This window comes from Pseudorca crassidens, chromosome 1 (assembly GCF_039906515.1).
Source record: "Pseudorca crassidens isolate mPseCra1 chromosome 1, mPseCra1.hap1, whole genome shotgun sequence".
NCBI lineage: Eukaryota > Metazoa > Chordata > Mammalia > Artiodactyla > Delphinidae > Pseudorca > Pseudorca crassidens.
Window position 1 is genome coordinate 48,403,508 of NC_090296.1, and position 20,244 is coordinate 48,423,751.

Here is a 20,244-nt window from a genome sequence, read left to right on the forward strand (position 1 = left end):
CTTTGTAAAAATGTCTTTTCAGTTCCTCTGCCCAGTTTTTAATTGAATTGTTTGATTTTTTGCCATTAAGTTGTGTGAGTTCTTTAATATATTTTGGATATTAACCTCTTACCAGATAACTGATCTGCATATTTTTCTCGCATTCTGTAGGCTGCCCTTTCATTTTGTTATTGGTTTCCTTTGCCGTGCGGAAGGTTTTTAGTTTGACGTAGTCCCAATTTGTTTATTTTTGCTTTTGTTGCCTTTGCTTTTGGTGTCAAATCCAAAATACCTTCGCTAAGTCCGGTACCAAGGAGCTTACCCTCTATGTTTTCTTATGGGTTCAGGTCTTAAGTTTAAGCCTTTAATCCATTTTGAGTTGATTTTTGCACATGGGGTAAAAAAGGGGTTAGTTTCATTCTTTTGCATGTGGTGCCCTGTAGTTAGATATTAAGGCTTATCAGATTCAGATTAATTTTTTGATATATATTCATTAGAGTTCCTGTGTACTTACAATTGCATCACATAATGTCTGGTTTCCTCTTTTTTTTCATGATGTTAAGACTGATCTTTAGGGTCATTATACGTCCATTATAATGTTCCCTACTAGCTTTTTACCTGAAGGTTTTAGCAGCCTTGATGATTATTACTAGTTGCGTTATTTCATTAGGGGTTTGAAAATATTGATATTCTAATTTTATCATTTTTCCTATACTAACTATCCATTATTATTGTATAAAGACCTTTTCTTGTCAACTCTTTGGATGCCTTGAAATACAGTTTATATAGAACACATAGAATAAATGCTTCATTCTTTTCCTTTGTTTACCAGTTTTCAGAATAATTATGAGTTGATGCCCCAGCACCCTCCAAAGTTGCCCAATAAGGTTTTTATTTTTAAGTATTAATATGAACTTAAGTTTTGACATATTTAATGTATTGGAATCTTCTCTAGTCATTTAGTCATTATTTGTTTCAATACTTGAGTTCCATCTTTGGCCATGAGAAGCTCCTTCAAGTTAGGAATTGTTGCCTTTTGAGATGATCCTAGTAGTCTTAGTAGATTTTTTTGCTTTCCATTATGAAAAGATGTCCTAGGCTTAGTTTGTACCTTTCATGCTTCAGTCTTGGAATTAACCACTTTTCTATGGAACGCTTAGCTCTTTTAGTGAGAAATGGTGTTTAGTGATCATAACCTGAGCCATTGCGGTGCTAATTCTTACTGGGTTGTCATTGTTTCGAGGGCTTTTTGGTGAACAAATTCAATGTTTGATTACAGGGTTTTAAAATACACCCAGAATCTTACAATCTGTATTGCTACTGCTGTATTTCAAGTCATTATCACTTTTTGTCTGGATTATGGCAGTAGCCTCTTAAACGGTCTGCCTACTTCTAACCATGCTCTCTATATTAGTCTGTTCTAAAGACAGCAGCCAGAGTGATTTTTTTCCAATAAATTTATTTATTTATTTAGTTAGTTAGTTTTGGCTGTGTTGGTTCTTCGTTGCCGCCCTTGGGCTCTCTCTAATTGCAGCGAGTGGGGGCTACTCTTCATTGTGGTGCACAGGCTTCTTTCTCATTGTGGTGGCTTCTCTTGTTGAGGAGCACGGGCTCTAGGGTGTGCGGGCTTCAGTAGTTGTGGCTCGTGGGCTCTAGGGTGTGCGGGCTTCAGTAGTTGTGGCTCGTGGGCTCTAGAGCGCAGGCTCAGTAGTTGTGGCGCATGGGCTTAGTTGCTCCGCGGCATGTGGGATCTTCCCACACCAGGGCTCGAACCCGTGTCCCCTGCATTGACAGGCGGATTCTTAACCACTGCGCCACCAGGGAAGCCCCAGAGTGATTTTTTTTTTAAACAAAGAAATCAGATTGTATCTCTCCTCTGTTTAAAGTGTCCCATCTCCCTTGGAGTAAAATCCAAAGCCTTTATTTAGTAACAAGAGCAAATAAAGTGACCATATGCCAAGGTTTGCCTGGGACAGAACCAGTTTATGCTTGTTGTTCTGACATCCTGTCTGATTTATTATTTGGCTCGAGTTTTAAATTTTTTAAATAAAATATTAACAGTTGCATTAAAATAAGTTAGGATAGATTTGGTTGACCAAATGCTTTGTATTTCTAGCTTCCTCTGTTGTCTTCTCTCTTATATAATATTTCAGATGTATGTACACTAAAGACTTCTTACTTCAACACAAAGATGACCAATAATATCTTGTCCTTCCTCTCCTGACCTTTTCTAGATGTCAGGAAACTAAACCTTTCTTTCAAAGACAACATCCTAGGTGACTACTGATAAAATAATTTCAGTCAGTCACAAATGGCTGGGGACAGCTAACTCCTTACAGTCTTTTTTTTTTTTTTAACATCTTTATTGGAGTATAATTGCTTTACAATGGTGTGTTTCTGCTGTATAACAAAGTGAATCAGTTATACATATACATATATCCCCATATCCCCTCCCTCTTGCATCTCCCTCCCACCCTCCCTATCCTACCCCTCTAGGTGGTCACAAACCACTGAGCTGATCTCCCTGTGCTCTGTGGCTGCTTCCCACTAGCTATCTATTTTACATTTGGTAGTGTATATCTGTCCATGCTACTCTCTTACTTCGTCCCAGCTCACCCTTCCCCCTCCCTGTGTCCTTACAGTCTTGGCAAGTGGGGGGAGAAGCATTGGCCACTGCTATGCTGCTGGTTTTGGAGTTAGCAGCCATTTGTACTGTGGTATGTGTCCTACCTGTGATATATCTTAAGCTGCCAAGCTGCCATTTGACTGGTCAGTGAAAAACCTGGGAAATTATAGGTTAGGCTTATGAGAAATATGTATGGGAAACAGAGGATGAGCAATTCTGCATACAGAGAGTAGTCCTTTATAGTGGCTTTATTCTTTATTGCATAGTGCAAATCAACCACTTATTACTATTTAGTACTTTTAAAATTTTACAATGAATCCTTTTGCCTGAAATAACTGAAAGAGGAAAAAGGAAATACATGTTTAATGAAAAATGAAGTACTGAATTTCCATTTCTTAGAACAGTTGATGATGACATGTAACTTGCACAAAGGTCATCGTTTACCCTCCATAAGGGCCATGGAAGTATCACTGATCATATGAAAATCCAAACACACAGATCTGCTGACGCAGCCTTAGCATCTACTTTGTAAGTTAGTGTTTGTTTTAAGAAGACTGCGTTTAAGATAACAATTTGACACGTGTAGCTGGAGACAGTGCATTTACATATCATTCTGGGATATGTGATTTTTCATTTAGACTAAATAACTGTTCTAAATTAAATTTTTCTGATATTTTATTATGAAAATTTTCATGCATACAGCAAAGTTGAAGGAATTTTCCTAAGAATACTCTTATACTAATCACCTAGATTCTTCCATTAACATTTTCATAAACTCACTTTACCACATATCTGTCCATCTGTTGATCCTTCTAGCCATCCATTAAACCATCTTATTTTTTTGATTCATTTCAAATAAATTGTGAGCATCAGTACACATTGCCCTCACTATATGTCATTAACTAGATATATACATAACTGGAAGTATATCATTAAGTAGAGTCCAATATTTGCTTACATGTATGTTTCATAAAATTAATATACAATGAAGTGCACAAATCTTAAGTGTGCATTTGTTAAATACATACACCTGTGTAACTTAGGCTTGTGTTTCAATATAGAACGTTACTGTTACCCTAGGAAGTTGCTTCATACTCTGTCCCAGTCAATCCATACTCCTTCCCCAGAGGCAACCACTGTTCTGCACTTTTTCCACCTTAGATCTAAACTAATTTTGCTCATTTTTGATTCCGCATTTTCTTATTCATACACAGAGTGAAGTCATAGCTATTAATGTGTTGGCTCCAGTGCAGAGCTTTGCACGTAATTAGATGATGCCATTATCAGCTGTTTCCAATAGAAAATCATTTAATTCCAAAAATTGTTTGATTTTTTCATTCAGTTGACGGACTCAAAGTAAAACTTTCGGAAGTTCATTCTGTTGAAGGAAAACACTTGTCACTGAATGTTAGTATAAATTCATTTAAAGTTCAAAATTGAAGACAAAGGGTTTGTTTTGTGGTGATAATACAACTACAGATTTTGATAAAAAACAATGTCCTGGTAAAAAAAAATGTCCTTACTAAATCAAGAAATCTTTGGAGCAGAAATGAATTTGTAATTGGTTGAGGTACATACATAATTCATAATTGCCTCCAAACATGCTGTGATATCTTACCACTTAAGATAGAAGTGGTAATTGCCAAAATATGTAGGTTTTTGTTTTTATATATACACTAAGTAATGACTATAAGGTTTTGAAATGAAGATGATGCTGAAGAGAATATTACTTTAGCATGGCATTAGGACTTTCTTTGCTGTCCACCATCAATCCAATTTTTTAAATGTTTGAGCCTTTGAAGAGCTATTTTGTAAAATAACCCAAGAGTCCTTCTAGGGTGTTGATTGATTTTTAATAAATGAGCCCTCTAAATGTTGGTTGCATTTTCAAAATCAGTAGAAAATCATTATTCAAAGTATGAATTAATGGAATGCTTAAAGAAAAGAACAAAACAAATGTCAGCTTTTGAAGGTTTAGCAAGTTGCACTTATTATAACAAAGCTTGTAAACAAAGACCTTAACTATTTATTCCTATGAAAACGAGGGAGGAATTGTACACATTAAGTGAGGAAAGCTCAAATGGTATACTAGATTAAATTCTGAAATTTTACAATTGTATTTTGGAGAATCTCCCCTTGTGGGAAGAGTCTCCTCTTGTTGAATGCTCGCTTTTAGCTGGATAGATTTATATTCTGACCTGAAATGGAATGAAATTGAGAAGGCTTACAATTTCATAGCATCTCTATTTGGCAAAACATTTAAAATAATTTAAAAAATCAAGACAACTTATTTGATGAGTTTTGTCTTAGAATATTTACTGAAGAAATTTACTTTAGAGGCAAAGAATAGAACTGCGAAAATATGTGGGCTAAAACATTTTCATATATTTACCTGTAGAGAATATTTTCTCAATTAAAAATTATACCTGCAGGGAAGAGTCAGTTGAAGGTATGGATTATTTCAGATTAACCTTAAAATTAACTTTGAAGACGATTGTGGGCAATTTTATGAAACATTGAAAATAATAAGCATATTGGAAAAATTATTTTTCTTCAGAAAAAATGCCAATGGACATAGTTTTGAGACAGACGTGACTTACAAAGCTGATTAAATTATTAAGTTGGAACTAAGGAAAGTTATTTTGTTTAACTTATGTTTTAATATTCAGGTAATTATAATGATAAAGTTAAAAAAATTTTGTTTTAAATATACATAGGTATATTAAAATACATAGGTATATGTTATCTTTTGAACAATTTTGTTTACTTTTTGATAAGTATTTTTAACTTTTTATTTTGAAATAATGTCTAACTTATAGAAAAGTAGCAATATTAATATAAAGGCATTTTGCACACTTTTTATAAACATTCACTAATCTTTAATATTTTGCCTCATTTGTTTTAGCATGCTTTTTTTTTTCTTTTTTTTTTTTGCGGAATGTGGGCCTCTCACTGTTGTGGCCTCTCCCGTTGCGGAGCACAGGCTCTGGACGCGCAGGCTCAACGGCCATGGCTCACGGGCTCAGCCGCTCCGGGGCATGCGGGATCTTCCCGGACCGTGTCTCCTGCATCAGCAGGTGGACTCTCAACCACTGAGCCACCAGGGAAGCACAGCATGCTTTTTGTATATACATATTCTTATTGTTTTCTGAAACATTTGAGAGTACGCTGAATACATCATATCTCTTTACGCATTAATACTTAATTATGTGTAAAAGAATTTCATTTTTGAAAGTAGTTTTTGAATTGAACTGTCTTTAGGTCGACCAGTATAATGAAACAACGTTGTAATTCAGTACATAAGCGTTTCAAAAAATTGTATCATTTCAGTTATTTTAGTGTTCCCTTTTATCCTCAAAAGAGTCCTAGTCTGAACAGTCATTTGTGTGGTCATCCTAACAATAAGGACATAATAGGCACTCAGTTAATATTTGTTGAGTGATTGAATTTGTGGCCTCCTGCTTCCAATGTTGTCTTTTAGCTGTATGGTGGTGATGACTTTTGTGTTGTGAAATCTCATGATCCACACTCACTTCCCCTGTGCCATGTACACAGCTAGCAGAATATATATAGTGACTTAGACATTGAGAAGAAATATGGTTGTTAAAGAATATATTTTAAGCACCTAAAGATATTGGAATACTTTTTATAAGATCTGGTAGGTTCCAGGGCATTTTTAGAATCATGGCATTTAGAGCTGAAATGGATCGTAGACACACAAGATCTAGCCCAACCACGTATTTTATGGAAGAGAAAACCGATGCTGACAGTTAGGTCATTAGGAAAGTGGGACATTGCTCCATGACTCGTTGCCAAGTTGATTTCTTTAACCTCAAAGATTTTCTTAATGGACATTTTGATAATGAGTTATCAGACTATAAACTATTCTTTATTTTGTCAACATAATAGTAAATCGTGTTTGCCAACAAGACAAAGGGCAAAGACTTTTATTTTTTAGCTCCAGGAGGAATGTGGGGCTAATTTTTTTTTTTTGCGGTACACAGGCCTCTCACTGTTGTGGCCTCTCCCGTTGCGGGGCACAGGCTCCGGACGCGCAGGCTCAGCGGCCATGGCTCACGGGCCCAGCCGCTCTGCGGCATGCAGTATCTTCCCGGACCGGGGCACAAACCTGTGTCCCCTGCATCGGCAGGCAGACTCTCAACCACTGCGCCACCAGGGAAGCCCTTTTTTTTAAGTTTTGAAGCCAGGGGGATGGTGCTAGGTATAAAAGAACCCCAAATTCCTTTGAAATTCTTTTTTAAAAGTTTTAAAAATGCAATCAGTTGAATTCTATTTATTTCCCTTTTGTTTTAGTATTCTGAAGAAGCCAATAATCTCATTGAAGAATGTGAGCAAGCTGAACGACTTGGAGCTGTGGATGAATCTCTAAGGTTTGGGGGTTTTTTTGCAGTAGTATTTTATGCTTTTTCATGTGAAATGTTAACTTAAGAAAAAGAATACCTCTATTTCTTTTCTTTGTTTAAAGTGAAGAAACACAGAAGGCTGTTCTTCAGTGGACCAAGCATGATGATTCCTCAGACAACTTCTGTGAGGCTGATGGTATAACATTTTTTTTATACTATACATATTAAGATTGTGCCTAAGGAAAAGAAATTCTTTTAAAATAATTTAAAAAATTATTTCTAACAGTTTGGCAGTTCCCCAAAAAGCTAAACACAGAATTACCGTATGACTTAACAGTTCAACTCCTCAGCATATACCCCAAAATACTGAAGACAGGGAAGCAGATACTTGTACACCCATGTTCACAGCAGCATTATTCACAACAGCCAAAAGGTGGAAACAACCCAAGTATCCATCAGCAGATGAATGTATGAACAAAGTGTGGTATACACGTACAATGGAATACTATTCAGCCATAAAAAGAAATGAAGTTCTGATACATGCTGCAATATGGATAAACATTGAAAACATTAAGATAAATGAAATAGGCCAGACACAAAAGGACAAATATTTTATGATTCCACTTATATGATATATATAGAGTAGGCAAATTGATAGAGGCAGTAAGTAGATTTGAGGTTACCAGGAGTTAGGGGGAGGGGAGAATGGGGAGTTATTGGTTAATGGTTACAGAGTTTCTGTTTGAGGTCATAGAAAAGTTTGGAAACAGCAATGATGGTTGCATAACATTGTGAATGTATAAAATTAATGCCATTGAATTGTGCTCTTAAACATGGTTAAAATGGCAAATTTCATGTTATATATATTTTACCACAATAAAACAATTTAAAAAGAAAACCCAGTTTCTGGAAAAGAAAAATTTACCTCCTGAGTTTTGCAGTTCTGTGTACTTAGTAATATATATAATTTTTGTGATATGTACAGGTATTTTGCATAAATAGATAAAAGGTAGAGATTGCAAAAACCTGCTTTTGATATATTGGCCTTGGATTGTTAAATGTTTTCCTTAATGATGGGCTGTGTTATTTTTGGAAAAGAGAAAAATGAACCATGAGTTATGTCTGTGACATCTAAAACTAAGCCAGAGCTCTGGTATGATTAAAATCTAGGAGCCCTAGAACTCATTAGAACCATTTGATTTATGGATTTATTTATTTAGATTTATAGATTCTCCTAGTCTTCCTTTTTTTTAGTATCTTCTTTTTTGTAAGTTTGTTAGCCTTTTAACTGGCTAAACAAAATTAAACCAAATTGAGTTTTTGTATCCTTCTTTGGTTCTTTTGGAACAGATTAATGATCTTCTAAAAAATCAGTGAAAAGAACAGTATAGATCATTTTAATTATAAGCAAAAGATTAATCTTGCAACACCCCTTCCCCCCAGCAAAAAGAGGGAAGAAAAAGGGAAAGTACTTATTTTTAATTTGTGGCTTCATTTTGGGAAAAAAAGATACATATGCTTTCCTTAATAAAAACCATGACCATATTTTGGCAGATACATATCTATAATCCTTTATTCCTAATTCTCAAATCTGAAAACTTTGAAAAATGAACATTTTTCTCCTTAAATTTAGTACAGTTTCATTCAGTGTGAATATTCATGTTTTTACTGCATGTTTATATTCATGTTTTTATGTGTTTGATTAAAGGTTGCTGTCCCAGTCCCTGCTAGAATAATATTGAACATATGTTGCATGTACTGTATTACCTTTCTAAAATCTGAAAAGTTCTGATTTCCAAAATACATTTGGTCCCAAGGGTGTTGGGTAAAGAACTGTAGACTTATATCTAGCTTTAGGCCAGTAAAGAAAGGGGGATAAAATGCTCTCCCAACCCTAACTTTGCCATCTTTTCTGCAAGGATTCTTTGGCTTAAACATTGCTATGTGAGATAAAATTCAACTTATAACATGCAGCATAATTTTTTTAGGCCTGCAGTGTTAGAGAAAGAATGGTACTACTTTAACCAAAGTATCCTTTTAAGACTACATGCTTACATTTGTGTCACAAATCAATAAGTCACTCCTTATATGGTGGAGTTCTGTTATCTTGGGTGAATAACTTGTCCATTTATATTTGTTTCTTCTGTTAAAGGAGGGTAAATATTAAAAAAAAATGGACAGCTTTGTAAGGAATAAATAATGTATGTAAATGTAGGTAGAGGATAGAAGGTATTTTGTAAATCCTAATTAGAAATTTGAGCTTTTGTTATCTGGCAAAATAAGGTTATAGTAACCTTTTTTTAGTAAAGTTGGGAGAGAGGAAGTATTTGTTGTAAGTAAAATTATGTCAACTAATGTTTATCTCTAATGAGGCAAGATATTAAAAATTTAATCATTCCTTGGTGATTAGTTTTCTGTCTTAAAGTACTTGATGCTGAGTGTTATTTATATATATATTTTAAGAGTCAGAGTTATTTTTTATGAATTTATTATAGTTTGCTATACTGAGGTAATACCTATAGTATTAATTGAGATGAACAGAGATATCTGTTCCTGAACTATGTGATTCCATGCAGATTGTTTTTTAAATTTTTATTTTTACTTCTAGTTATTTTAATTGCTACTTCTGCCTTGGACTCTCAGTTATTTCTAGGTGCTGTCACTGGGCTGTTTATAGAAGCAAATTTTCCCCTAATTTATGACTCTAATGAACTGTGAATTGGGATAAAAATAACCAAGCATAGTTTTATCTTTGTTTTTTAAATGAGAAGTAGGTACTCTAGAGAGCTTGATGGAGTCTTGTGTAAGCATCTTTCTGCTCAGAGTTTTGTCATCTACTTTGGTTGCTTTGGGGCCATTTTCACTCACTTCCTCATTCTTTGTTGGTTCATACTGTTAAGCTTTATCGATGAGTCCGGTATTACTGTGTTATTAACTAATTCCCCAAAGCCACTGAGGACCAGGGGCCATAATTTTTTGGTTTTATTTTAAAGTTATAACACATTATACAAATTTATAGAACATATGAGAAACCAATATCCCACCAATTTTGGTATGTTTTCCATATATCTCTGTAATTAACTTTTCTATAATGCCTTATCTTTTCATTTTATTAGACAGCCTTTGTACTTAACAGTTCTGTTGACTGTAAAATGGTCTATTAAGTTATATCATAATACCAATGCCATAGTTAATATTTATTATACTCTTACTGTTGTGCTAAGCACTCTGCACATATAAACTTCTTTATGTCTCACAGTAATGCTATGAGTATTATCTCCATTTTACAAATGAGGGCACCAAGGCATAGAGAATTTATATAACTTGACCAGGGTACCGAAGTGAATAAGTAGTGGGTCCTGGATTTCTAACCCAGGCAGGGACCGCTCCAGGGACCGTGCTCTGCTCTGTTGGACACTTAGGTTGCTTCTGATTTTCCCTTTTATAAATAATGCTGATACAAATATCATCCTGCTTATAACTTTTTGAATATTTAGGATTATACCTTTGGGGCAGCTTTGTAGTGGATCCTGATGGTGGTCATGTAAGAAGGAAGTATTTGGTAACAAACTGTATGGTACTAACATGTCTTCATTTACCTTAGTTACTGATGAACTCATCACATTGTGGTTAATGTGATGAGAAATGTATGGTATATTCTTTGCCTGGACAGCTTGTAAGAATTGAATTACTATGTTCCTTCAATTCTAAAATTCACATATTCCTATTTTTTTTTTTACCATTTCTAAAACCAAGAGGCTTTTGTAAACAGTGTGTAATTTAATGTGGCTGTGTTTGTTCCTTCTTTTCCCTTCTTTTTAGGATTTCTCCTAAAAAGGTGTTTTTAAATCCTAGACGCATTGTTACATTTGTGGTGCCTTAGAATCGATGGAATACAGTCTGGTCATATTAGCTTTTTAAGGTTACTGAAAAGAAGGAAGATTATTAAAACATTTTATTTTACAGACATACAGTCTCCTGATGCTGAATATGTCGATTTGCTCCTGAATCCTGAGCGCTACACGGGTTACAAGGGACCAGATGCTTGGAGGATATGGAATGTCATCTATGAAGAAAACTGTTTTAAGTATGTGTCATTTTCATTTCGAAATGCCTGAAAGATGTGTTCATTTCTTTTTATAAACAAATAAACAGAATCACAATGATTTAAAAGAACAAATCAAATTCACCTTATTAAAGGATGTATTTGGACATGGAAATGTACTTGTTCATTAATCCCGTTCCCCTCTGGGGAAACATGAGGACATGCGTTTCAACAAATAATTCTTTGTTCTTTAAGAGACTTAGAACAGTCTTAGACTTTTATGGGAATATGGTAGGCATTTCACAAATGTTCCTTAAGTGAATTATAGAATCTAATTTTTTAAATTAATTTTTATTGGAGTATAGTTGCTTTACAATGTTTTGTGAGTTTCTGCTGTACTAGAATCTCATTTTATAGATGAAGTAACCTAGAGCCAGAGAGATCATATAGTTAGTGGCAGGGAATAGATTAGGATGTATAATTCCTAATTCTCTTTTTGGTGCTCTATACTCCTCTTTTTGTGGCTATAGTTATTTTACCGGCTTTAAAGTTAAATTCTTTTCAGAGAATAACTATAATTAGTAACATTTGAGCACTTACGGTGTGCCAGGTATTGTGCTAAGCATGTTACATACATTTTCTCCTTTAGTCCTTGTAATAACCCTGTGTTATAGTCATCACTGTTTATAGATGGAGAAACTGAGAGTTGGAAAGGTTAAGTGATTTGTCTAGTGTCAAAGATCTAGTAAGTGGAAGAACCCCCTTTGTACTGTTACCCACTACAGTGGAAGCTGTCAGTCTGATCACTGAGAGACTGAGACATGCTTCAAGTTTGTTCACTTGCAAGCCTCTAGGTTGTAAACAATGTATGTATTGGTTTTTGGAAGGGATGCGTGTGTTTGTGTGTGCCTGTGTGCACACAAGCGTTACGCTATCTCAGAGATGGGGATAGTTCTGGGAAGATTTCCGGAGTTCCCAAATGTGGCAAAAATACATTTCACTTTTTATGTCAAATATACGCATAAGAGATCAGCAATTTCTTTTTTTGACTTGCAGAATTTCTACAGTTTGGGAAGTGGAGAGTTTTCATTATTTACTCATTTCTGCCACGTGTATCATTTAAATTCTCTTGACTATTATTAGGAATGTTTGGTTTACTGAGTTTATTGACTTACGTTAAAGGTTTTTTTCCTTAATTTTTTTTGATGTGAACTAAAATAAAGTCCAACTAAAGCATTTGTTAGATTTTGTATAAGTTTTGTAGTTATTTCCTAACTAGTTTATATCATGGTCCCCATAATATTTCTAAAATATAAACAACGTATGAGGCACTAAATTGAGGATGTTAAAATACAACTTACATGTTCTGTTCTCAAAATGTCTCAAGCTGGGCAAATTTGTGAAATAGATAAAAGGACATTAAAACAATCCCTACACTCTACTAAAGATACTAATGAATATTTATTTTGAGATTTAAAAACACTTTAGTGACATACTAACTCTCTCTTTTTTTTTCTTGTTAAAAACTACCTATTATTGAAATCATAACAAACTTGATGGCCTCAGGGCAAACTGATGTACTTAAAATTACCAAAGTGGAAAATAATCTACCCACACTGTTTTTTCCCTTTTTTATTTTAGTGCTTGTGTTGGATATTTACATTTTTTGCTTGTTTGTCTTTCAAGTAGCAGTGTACTTTGTGACACACACACACATATATGATATATATAAAAACATATTAGTAACTCTAGGAGAAGAGCTTGACTGGTATTTTTTTCTTCCTTTGTTTGAAGAGGTGATTAGGAAATGACTTTCTGGCTGCTACAATGGGAAAAGATCAGAAACTATTATCACTAAAACAAATAACCACCCTCCCTTAAAGCAGTTAGAGAAAATAAATATTTTATAAGATCAGTAAAACAATTTTATTTTGGATATAGTCATTAAAAAACTTTCTGAGATAAATTCACTTTTACTTAAATAATTATAACATGATGGGTAACAAATTTATATTTTATACTTTAATTCTTTTGTTTGTAGGCCACAGACGATTAAAAGACCTTTAAATCCTTTGGCTTCTGGTCACGGTGAGTTATTTATTTGCACTGTTATTTTTCAGCCAGTGAACTTTGGTTAGAAGGAAGGAGAAGGCAAGATAAGGGTTGGCAAGAGCAGTTGAGATCATATATTCTTGTTTTCACCGAAGTTATGTCTCATTCTTGCAGAGAAATTGGTGTTGAAAATACTTACACTTCAGTAAGGAGTATTTTTTTAATGAAGTTCATTGTGTTAGACTATCATAGGATTAAGTTTAAATTATACATTTATTCTTTTATGCATTTTTGCAGAATGTGTGTGTTCAGGCTTTGTACTCATCTTTTAGTTGAATGAATATCCAAAAAACTTCTGCCTCACATCTTTCCTAAAACTTGAAATTGTTATATATATTGGGAGTCTGATTTCAAATTCACATGACTTTATATCTCATTAACAGTTTTCATTTTCTACTTACACTCAGGGTTTGGCTTAAATGCTGCCTTCCCCGCCCAAATTTCCTTGATCCTCTTAACTGGAAGCAATCTCTCTCTCCTCATAAAGTGATCTTATGTATTGTTTTGTTCCTCTTAACAGCTCTTTCCACTTGCTAGCATTATTTTACTATTATTTATATATCTATTGATCTACCCTGGTACTTTGGACATATGGGCAGCATTTATTGATTTCGTCCCTTAATACAGAGTCTGGAACATAACAGATGGAATAGTTTGTTAGATAAATGATCAATGAAATTCACCCTCCTCACTTAACGGTCTTGTCTACAGTAGTGAAAATCACTTGTTCTTCCAACAAATGATTATCCACCATTTACTATGTGCTAGGCACTGTATAAGTGCAGAGGGGATGTAAAATTGAAGCTCACAAACCCTGCCCAGTCTATAATAGACAGAACAGTTTGTTGAATAAACCATTTCAAGTGTATGATTTCAGGCTTTTCCCTTAGGAAATATATCCCTGTTCTCTGAATATGCGCTTACTGATGAAATCTTTGATGTACTTTTAGCAAATGTGGAAGGGTTTTCATTTTTTAAATTTATTTGAAAAGCTGCTGATCTCATAGAGTCAATAAACATGAATTTCCTCCTGCAAGGCAGTGAGATTGCAACGTTCCCTAAATGTTGGCAGACTCGTCATTCTTAGAAATGAAAGAGCATCTTTAAACAAGGCTTTTGGATTTATATAGAGTCACATATGGTACTCAGTGGAAACTATTGATTTACTATCAGATGAAATGCAAATTCCCAGGCAAGAGATGATCTTCACTATGAACTCACATTATGATCTGATAAGTTAATTAACCACCCTCACTTATTTTAAAGATAAATGGGAACAATTTCAATGTTTATCATTAGGGAACTAGTTAAATGAATTATGGTATATTCATATAGTAGAATATAACCATTCTAAATGTTGCTGAAAATTTATATTCATTTATATCAGTGGTGATCAATAGCACATTTAGGAGAAGAAGCAGGTACCAAACAGTATGTATAATATATATATATATATATATATATATATTTTGCGGTACGCGGGCCTCTCACTGCTGTGGCCTCTCCCATTGTGAAGCACAGGCTCCGGACGCACAGGCTCAGCAGCCACGGCTCACGGGCCCAGCCGCTCCGCGGCATGTGAGATCTTCCTGGACCAGGGCACGAACCCGTGTCCCCCGCATCGACAGGCGGACTCTCAACCACTGTGCCACCAGGGAAGCCCTATAATATATTTTTTATAAAAACATAATTGATATAATATCTAAATATCCTGTACACAAAGAAAAAAGACATTTACCAAAATGTAAACGGTATTTATCTTTGGGCAGAGGGAGTTATGGATGATATTTTTTATTTTATCTTTGTCTTCTTTTTTTTAACATATATTTGCAATGAGCATATGGTACTTTAATAAACAATGGCATTAAATAAAAGTGGCAAAATGGAGACAGTTTTTCAGTAGTTAATGAGCAGCTGCATACAAACTGCTGAACTGTGCATAATTTGAATCTTACAAATAGTCTTTAAAAATATTCCTGAATAAGGTAAAATTTTATAATGTCAGTCCCGGGAGTTTGGAAGCAATAACACACATCTTTAGCAGAAACTGTGTTATAGCTATAGAACAAATAAATAAGTGAACAGACTCTGACAGCCAAATAACTGTGAGTCCTTAAGATATTTAAGAGTACTCTCAGATGATAGATTAGATTTTTCTTTCCTGTCAGCCCATTTTAAATCTTGGACAAGCTGAAAATACTCTTTATCCAGGCTCTTGGAGATGAAACTGTTTAGTCAAATCAGGCATAATTCCTTTCATCACCAGAAAGAGTTGCAGTCACAGGCACATCTCACTCTAAGATTTTATTTATGTGGGTAAACTGATGAACTAAAGGTAACCTCTACTAAGTCTTATTTTTGTGGAAGTGTAGCAGTTTAAAAGGAGCATCTGGAAGGAGTTTTTAATAATAAGCATTTTGTTTTCTTTTTTCAGGGAAAAGTGAAGGTAAGTATAATGTCTTTATCATACATCACGTATATGAATTTGCTTATACATTCAGATGTTTGTTGGGCAAACTTGTTTTGTTCTACCCGCATGTGAGATGAAGAAAAAGTTAATTTTTATTTCTTTACCTGAAATTCTAGGGGTGACAGCATAGGTTAAGGGAAATGTGACTCTTTGTGCCTGGGATCAGGCAGTAGAGACAGCCTGCCTCAGCCTCTGATAAATTCACTGGTACATTTTACCTATTGCATGTGAAAGCTAGACATTTCCCCAGCCTCTGTCAGGGAAAACATCTCCTTTACTGGTTGAACTCTGGTATCTACTAGGTCTCATATAGGAAGGTTCTAGACATGATCAGAGTGTTGAGCTACCGTCTTCCAAGCTTGTGGTGACTCTTGGGTGTAGGTATCATTGCCAGCTCTTTAAGTTAATTGTAAAGCTAAAAGTTTTAACATATTTTAGGTTTACTCTGTCTTTTTGAGAACGTTTTTGCTTTATGAGTGAGATTGAAATGAGTTTTGTTACTATTTGAAGATCTCAACCTATCTCTCATTATCAGAGAAAAGATTGTTAACCTGTAGAGGCTGTTCTTAGAGAAAATATCTTATTTATGAGTATATTTATAAGTATTCATTTTAGTCAAATATGAAAGCTGATATATTAGGTGATTATCTAACTGGATCACATTCAGAGAATATCTACTTCAGGATTATAAAACTGAACTGAAAATTTCTTTAGAAGGCTAGGTCCCAAGCAATGTCACACTCCTACTCCCCCCAATTCATGGTCCAAAACTTGAAAAAACAAACCCTCAAAACCTAGAGGTTCCCAGTAAGGAAACAAATCACTTGTAATCCCACAACCCCAAAATAATTGATAGTGATAATGGCTAAGAAGACATGCTAGTACTTTTCAAAGCAATTTACAAATATGAGTTTATTTAATCCTTCCAACAATCCTAGGAGGTATTATTTTTATCTCCATTTTATAGAGGCGGAAAATGAGTCCCAGAAAGGTTTAGCAACTCAGCTAAAATCTTATGATTTGTAAGTAGCAGAGTCAGGATTCAAATCAGGCAGTTTGGCTCCAGCGTCTGTGCTTTAGTTACTATCTCATACTGCTTCTCTGCTAACATTTTGATAATTATTATTATTTACATGTTTATATTTTTATAATAGATATATCTATAGTTTTATATATTATCATTACCATGTCTACTTGCTTCCTTAGCCTATATCCTCATCAGCTCAGGGTGCTCTAACAAAATACCATAGACTAGGTAGCTAAAACAAAAGACATTTATTTTCTCATAGTTCTGGAGGCTGGGAAGTCCATGATCAAGGTGCCAGCAGATCTGGTTCATGGTGAGGGCCCTCTTCCTGGCGTACAGACAGCTGGCCTTCTTACTGTATCCTCACATGATAGAGAGAGAAAGAGCTCTGGTCTCTTCTTCTACTTATAAAGACACTAATTCCATCATGGTGACCCCACCCTCATGACCTTACTTTGATTACCTCCCAAACACTAATTACCTCCCAAAGACTCCACCTCCAAATACCATCACATGGGGAGCAGTGGGGGTTAGGGGGAGGGTTTAGGGCTTCAACATATGAATTTTAGGGGGGACACAAACATTCACCCATAATAACCTAGATTCCTAGAAATGGATCTACTGGATCAAAGGATAAGGACGTTTTAAGCTCTTGATACATATGACCAGATTGCTTTTTGTCATTGGAAGGGTGTGCTAATTTACATCCCTTCCAGTCATTGTGCCTGCTAGTTTTACCTGACCCTCGTCTGCATTAAGTATTATATTTTTACCTTTACTCTTTAAAGTTGTATCTTTTTAGTTTTAATTTGAATTTTTATTTATTTTTTTATTGAGGTATAGTTGATGTACAATATTATATAAGTTTCAGGTGTGCAACATAGTGATTCACAATTTTTAAAGGTTATATTCCATTTATAGTTATTTTAAAATATTGGCTACATTCCCTGTGTTGTACAATATATGCTTAATTTGCATTTTATTGTTAGTGAGGCTAAACAGTTTTTATCTGTTACTACCATTTATATTTTCCCTTTATGAATTCTCTATTAATATTTTTTGCCCATTTTTAATGGGCACTTTGGCATTTTTATTCAGTTTGTGAGCTCTTTATATACTTAGGATATTATCCTTTGTTGTATTTGCATTTTACCCGGTTTGTTGTTTGCATTTGTTTATAAAGTTTTCTGACACACAGATGTTTTATGTTTTTATGTAGTCTATAAATATATAAATTTATTGTTTATTTCCTTTGTCATTTCTTCCATTACTTTTATGCTTGTTTGGTTCATTATTAATATTACTATAAAAAACTTTGTAAAAAGAACTATATAGTACAATGTTTGTCATTGCTAGTAAATGTATACATAGAATGTTCACATAATTATAATAATTATTTCTTATGCCTTTTTATATATTATTTCAAATAAACATTTTCATGCATTGTCGTGTTCCACGTTCTTCTCATTTCAATAGTTTTATATTATTCAACCATGCTAACTAGTATATAGTATTCTATCATGTCAGCTTAGGCCTTGTATATTTTGATTATTTCAGGTTTTAAAAATTATATATAACATAATCATCTTTCTGCAGATTATCCACCCCCCCCACCTCCATTTTGAGTTATTTCTTAAGACCATAATTCTAAAAGCAGAATTGTCAAGTCTAAGTATATGAACAGTGATCCTATTAGGTCATAAAATATAAACAATGTTTGGTTTTTGTAACATCTCCTTGAATTGCTCTTTTGAAATATTGAATAGCATATAATACTACCAGCTATAATAATATACCTCCAATACTATTTTATAATTTTTATTTAACTTTTCTCATTTTAAAAAGTGTGTAATGAGTTCTTAATTTTTATAGCATGAATTGTTACTAAGGCTAAGTATTTTTCCATGTATTGATTTACTATTTAAATTCTGTGTTTTGACCTCATATAAAACATTTTATCCAGAAAGTTATGAGGCTGGGGCCACCTAAGGTAATGCTAAAGCCTTCTAAAGACCGAGCAGCCAAGTAGAACTTAAAGTGAATCCATACCAAGAACCTCTCTTTCCTTTACAAACAGAATTTGGACCTTTGAATCACTGTTTGTCAAAAATTTGCTATAGTATTTTAAAACTTACGTTTTGGCATTTTTTACAATCTCGTGACTTATTTTTCTTTTTATTTCAGAGAACACTTTTTACAGTTGGCTAGAAGGTAATTGAGCATTTTTAAGCAAATTTAAATAACATTTTTTTCATTTTTAAATGCACATAAAATTAATTTTCTGCCTTACAGATTTCACATATGAAATTTATATTTCCAAATTACTTTTTGTAGGCCTCTGTGTAGAAAAAAGAGCATTCTACAGACTTATTTCTGGTCTCCATGCAAGCATTAATGTGCATTTGAGTGCACGGTATCTTCTACAAGGTATGTGACATTTTAGTTTTATTCACTTTACCACACTTATTTTCAGGTATTCTTAAAATTTTCTTGGTATTTACCTGGATGAGAAAGGATTGACCCTATTGAATATTAGGCAGTAAAAGATTTATTCTTAAATGGTAGTAATCAGGAATGTGGGAACCATGGACCTTATAAGGAAAAGTTCAGCCTGTTCTTAGCGCTCTTCACCTTCTTTTAAGAAGCTGCTCAAAATCATACATGTCACTTTGGAAATGTTCTTTTGTTGTGGGAATTAAAAAAGCTCTCAAGAGCATAGTTTGTTTTTCATTAGATATTACTGTATCAGAATCCCTATATTTGTGTGCCAGCTTCAGGCCTGGAGTTTAACAGGTAAGAGCATTTTTTCTGCTGCTCTTCATGCTTTACGAAGGCTGTTGAAAAATTAGACCATGTTGGAGTTTCATCAATAACATATTTCTTCTAGAATTACGGTATCTTTTACTTCTTAGAAACAAAATCATAGTAACTTTAATTAGGGCTTCAAACTCATTAGTAATGTCAGATAGTCATTTTTGACTTCTGTATCTTGGTTTTATGGATATGTTTATATTCAGAAATTTGATTTTATTAGTCCTGGTTTCTCAGTAAAATATTGAGTTTATTTTCCTTTTAAGGATGGCTTCTAGAAGATAAAATATTAATCTGGAACTATTCAAGGCTAAATTATGTAAAACAGTTTTCATGGTTGTATTGATTATATATTTTAAAATATAAAATCAAATTAGCTTCTGCAGGCATCAATAACCTAATATAAGTAAAATGAAACTTACTTAATTTTAAAATGCAATTTTTTTAATATTTAATTCTTCTTTCTTCTCAGATACCTGGTTGGAAAAAATATGGGGACATAACATTACAGAATTTCAGCAGCGATTTGATGGAATTTTAACTGAAGGAGAAGGTCCACGAAGGCTTAAGAACTTGTACTTTCTCTACTTAATAGAATTAAGGGCTTTATCTAAAGTGGTACCATTCTTTGAGCGCCAGGATTTTCAACTCTTCACTGGAAATAAAGTTCAAGATGCAGAAAACAAAATGTTACTTCTGGAAATACTTCATGAAATCAAGTAAATTGTGTATTACAACTTATACATTAATAGAAGAGTGACAAGTGGTATCCAAAATTAAATTCTTAAATATTCAACTTAGAGAAAGGAA

At 33.9% G+C, this 20,244-nt stretch overlaps 1 protein-coding gene across 2 annotated transcripts in view; it reads left to right on the plus strand.

The window, feature by feature from the left end:
* Window positions 1-20,244, plus strand: part of ERO1A (endoplasmic reticulum oxidoreductase 1 alpha) — a 44,558-nt gene that overhangs the window by 14,690 nt on the left and 9,624 nt on the right. Inside the window, exons 5-12 of one of the 2 annotated variants that reach the window (XM_067735644.1) lie at window positions 6,920-6,996; window positions 7,092-7,165; window positions 10,936-11,056; window positions 13,056-13,102; window positions 15,561-15,572; window positions 18,808-18,834; window positions 18,958-19,050; window positions 19,907-20,153. In XM_067735644.1, the coding sequence (XP_067591745.1) occupies window positions 6,920-6,996; window positions 7,092-7,165; window positions 10,936-11,056; window positions 13,056-13,102; window positions 15,561-15,572; window positions 18,808-18,834; window positions 18,958-19,050; window positions 19,907-20,153 (698 nt within the window). The remainder of the gene's footprint in view (window positions 1-6,919; window positions 6,997-7,091; window positions 7,166-10,935; window positions 11,057-13,055; window positions 13,103-15,560; window positions 15,573-18,807; window positions 18,835-18,957; window positions 19,051-19,906; window positions 20,154-20,244) is intronic. The other variant, XM_067735651.1, reaches the window with a different exon arrangement.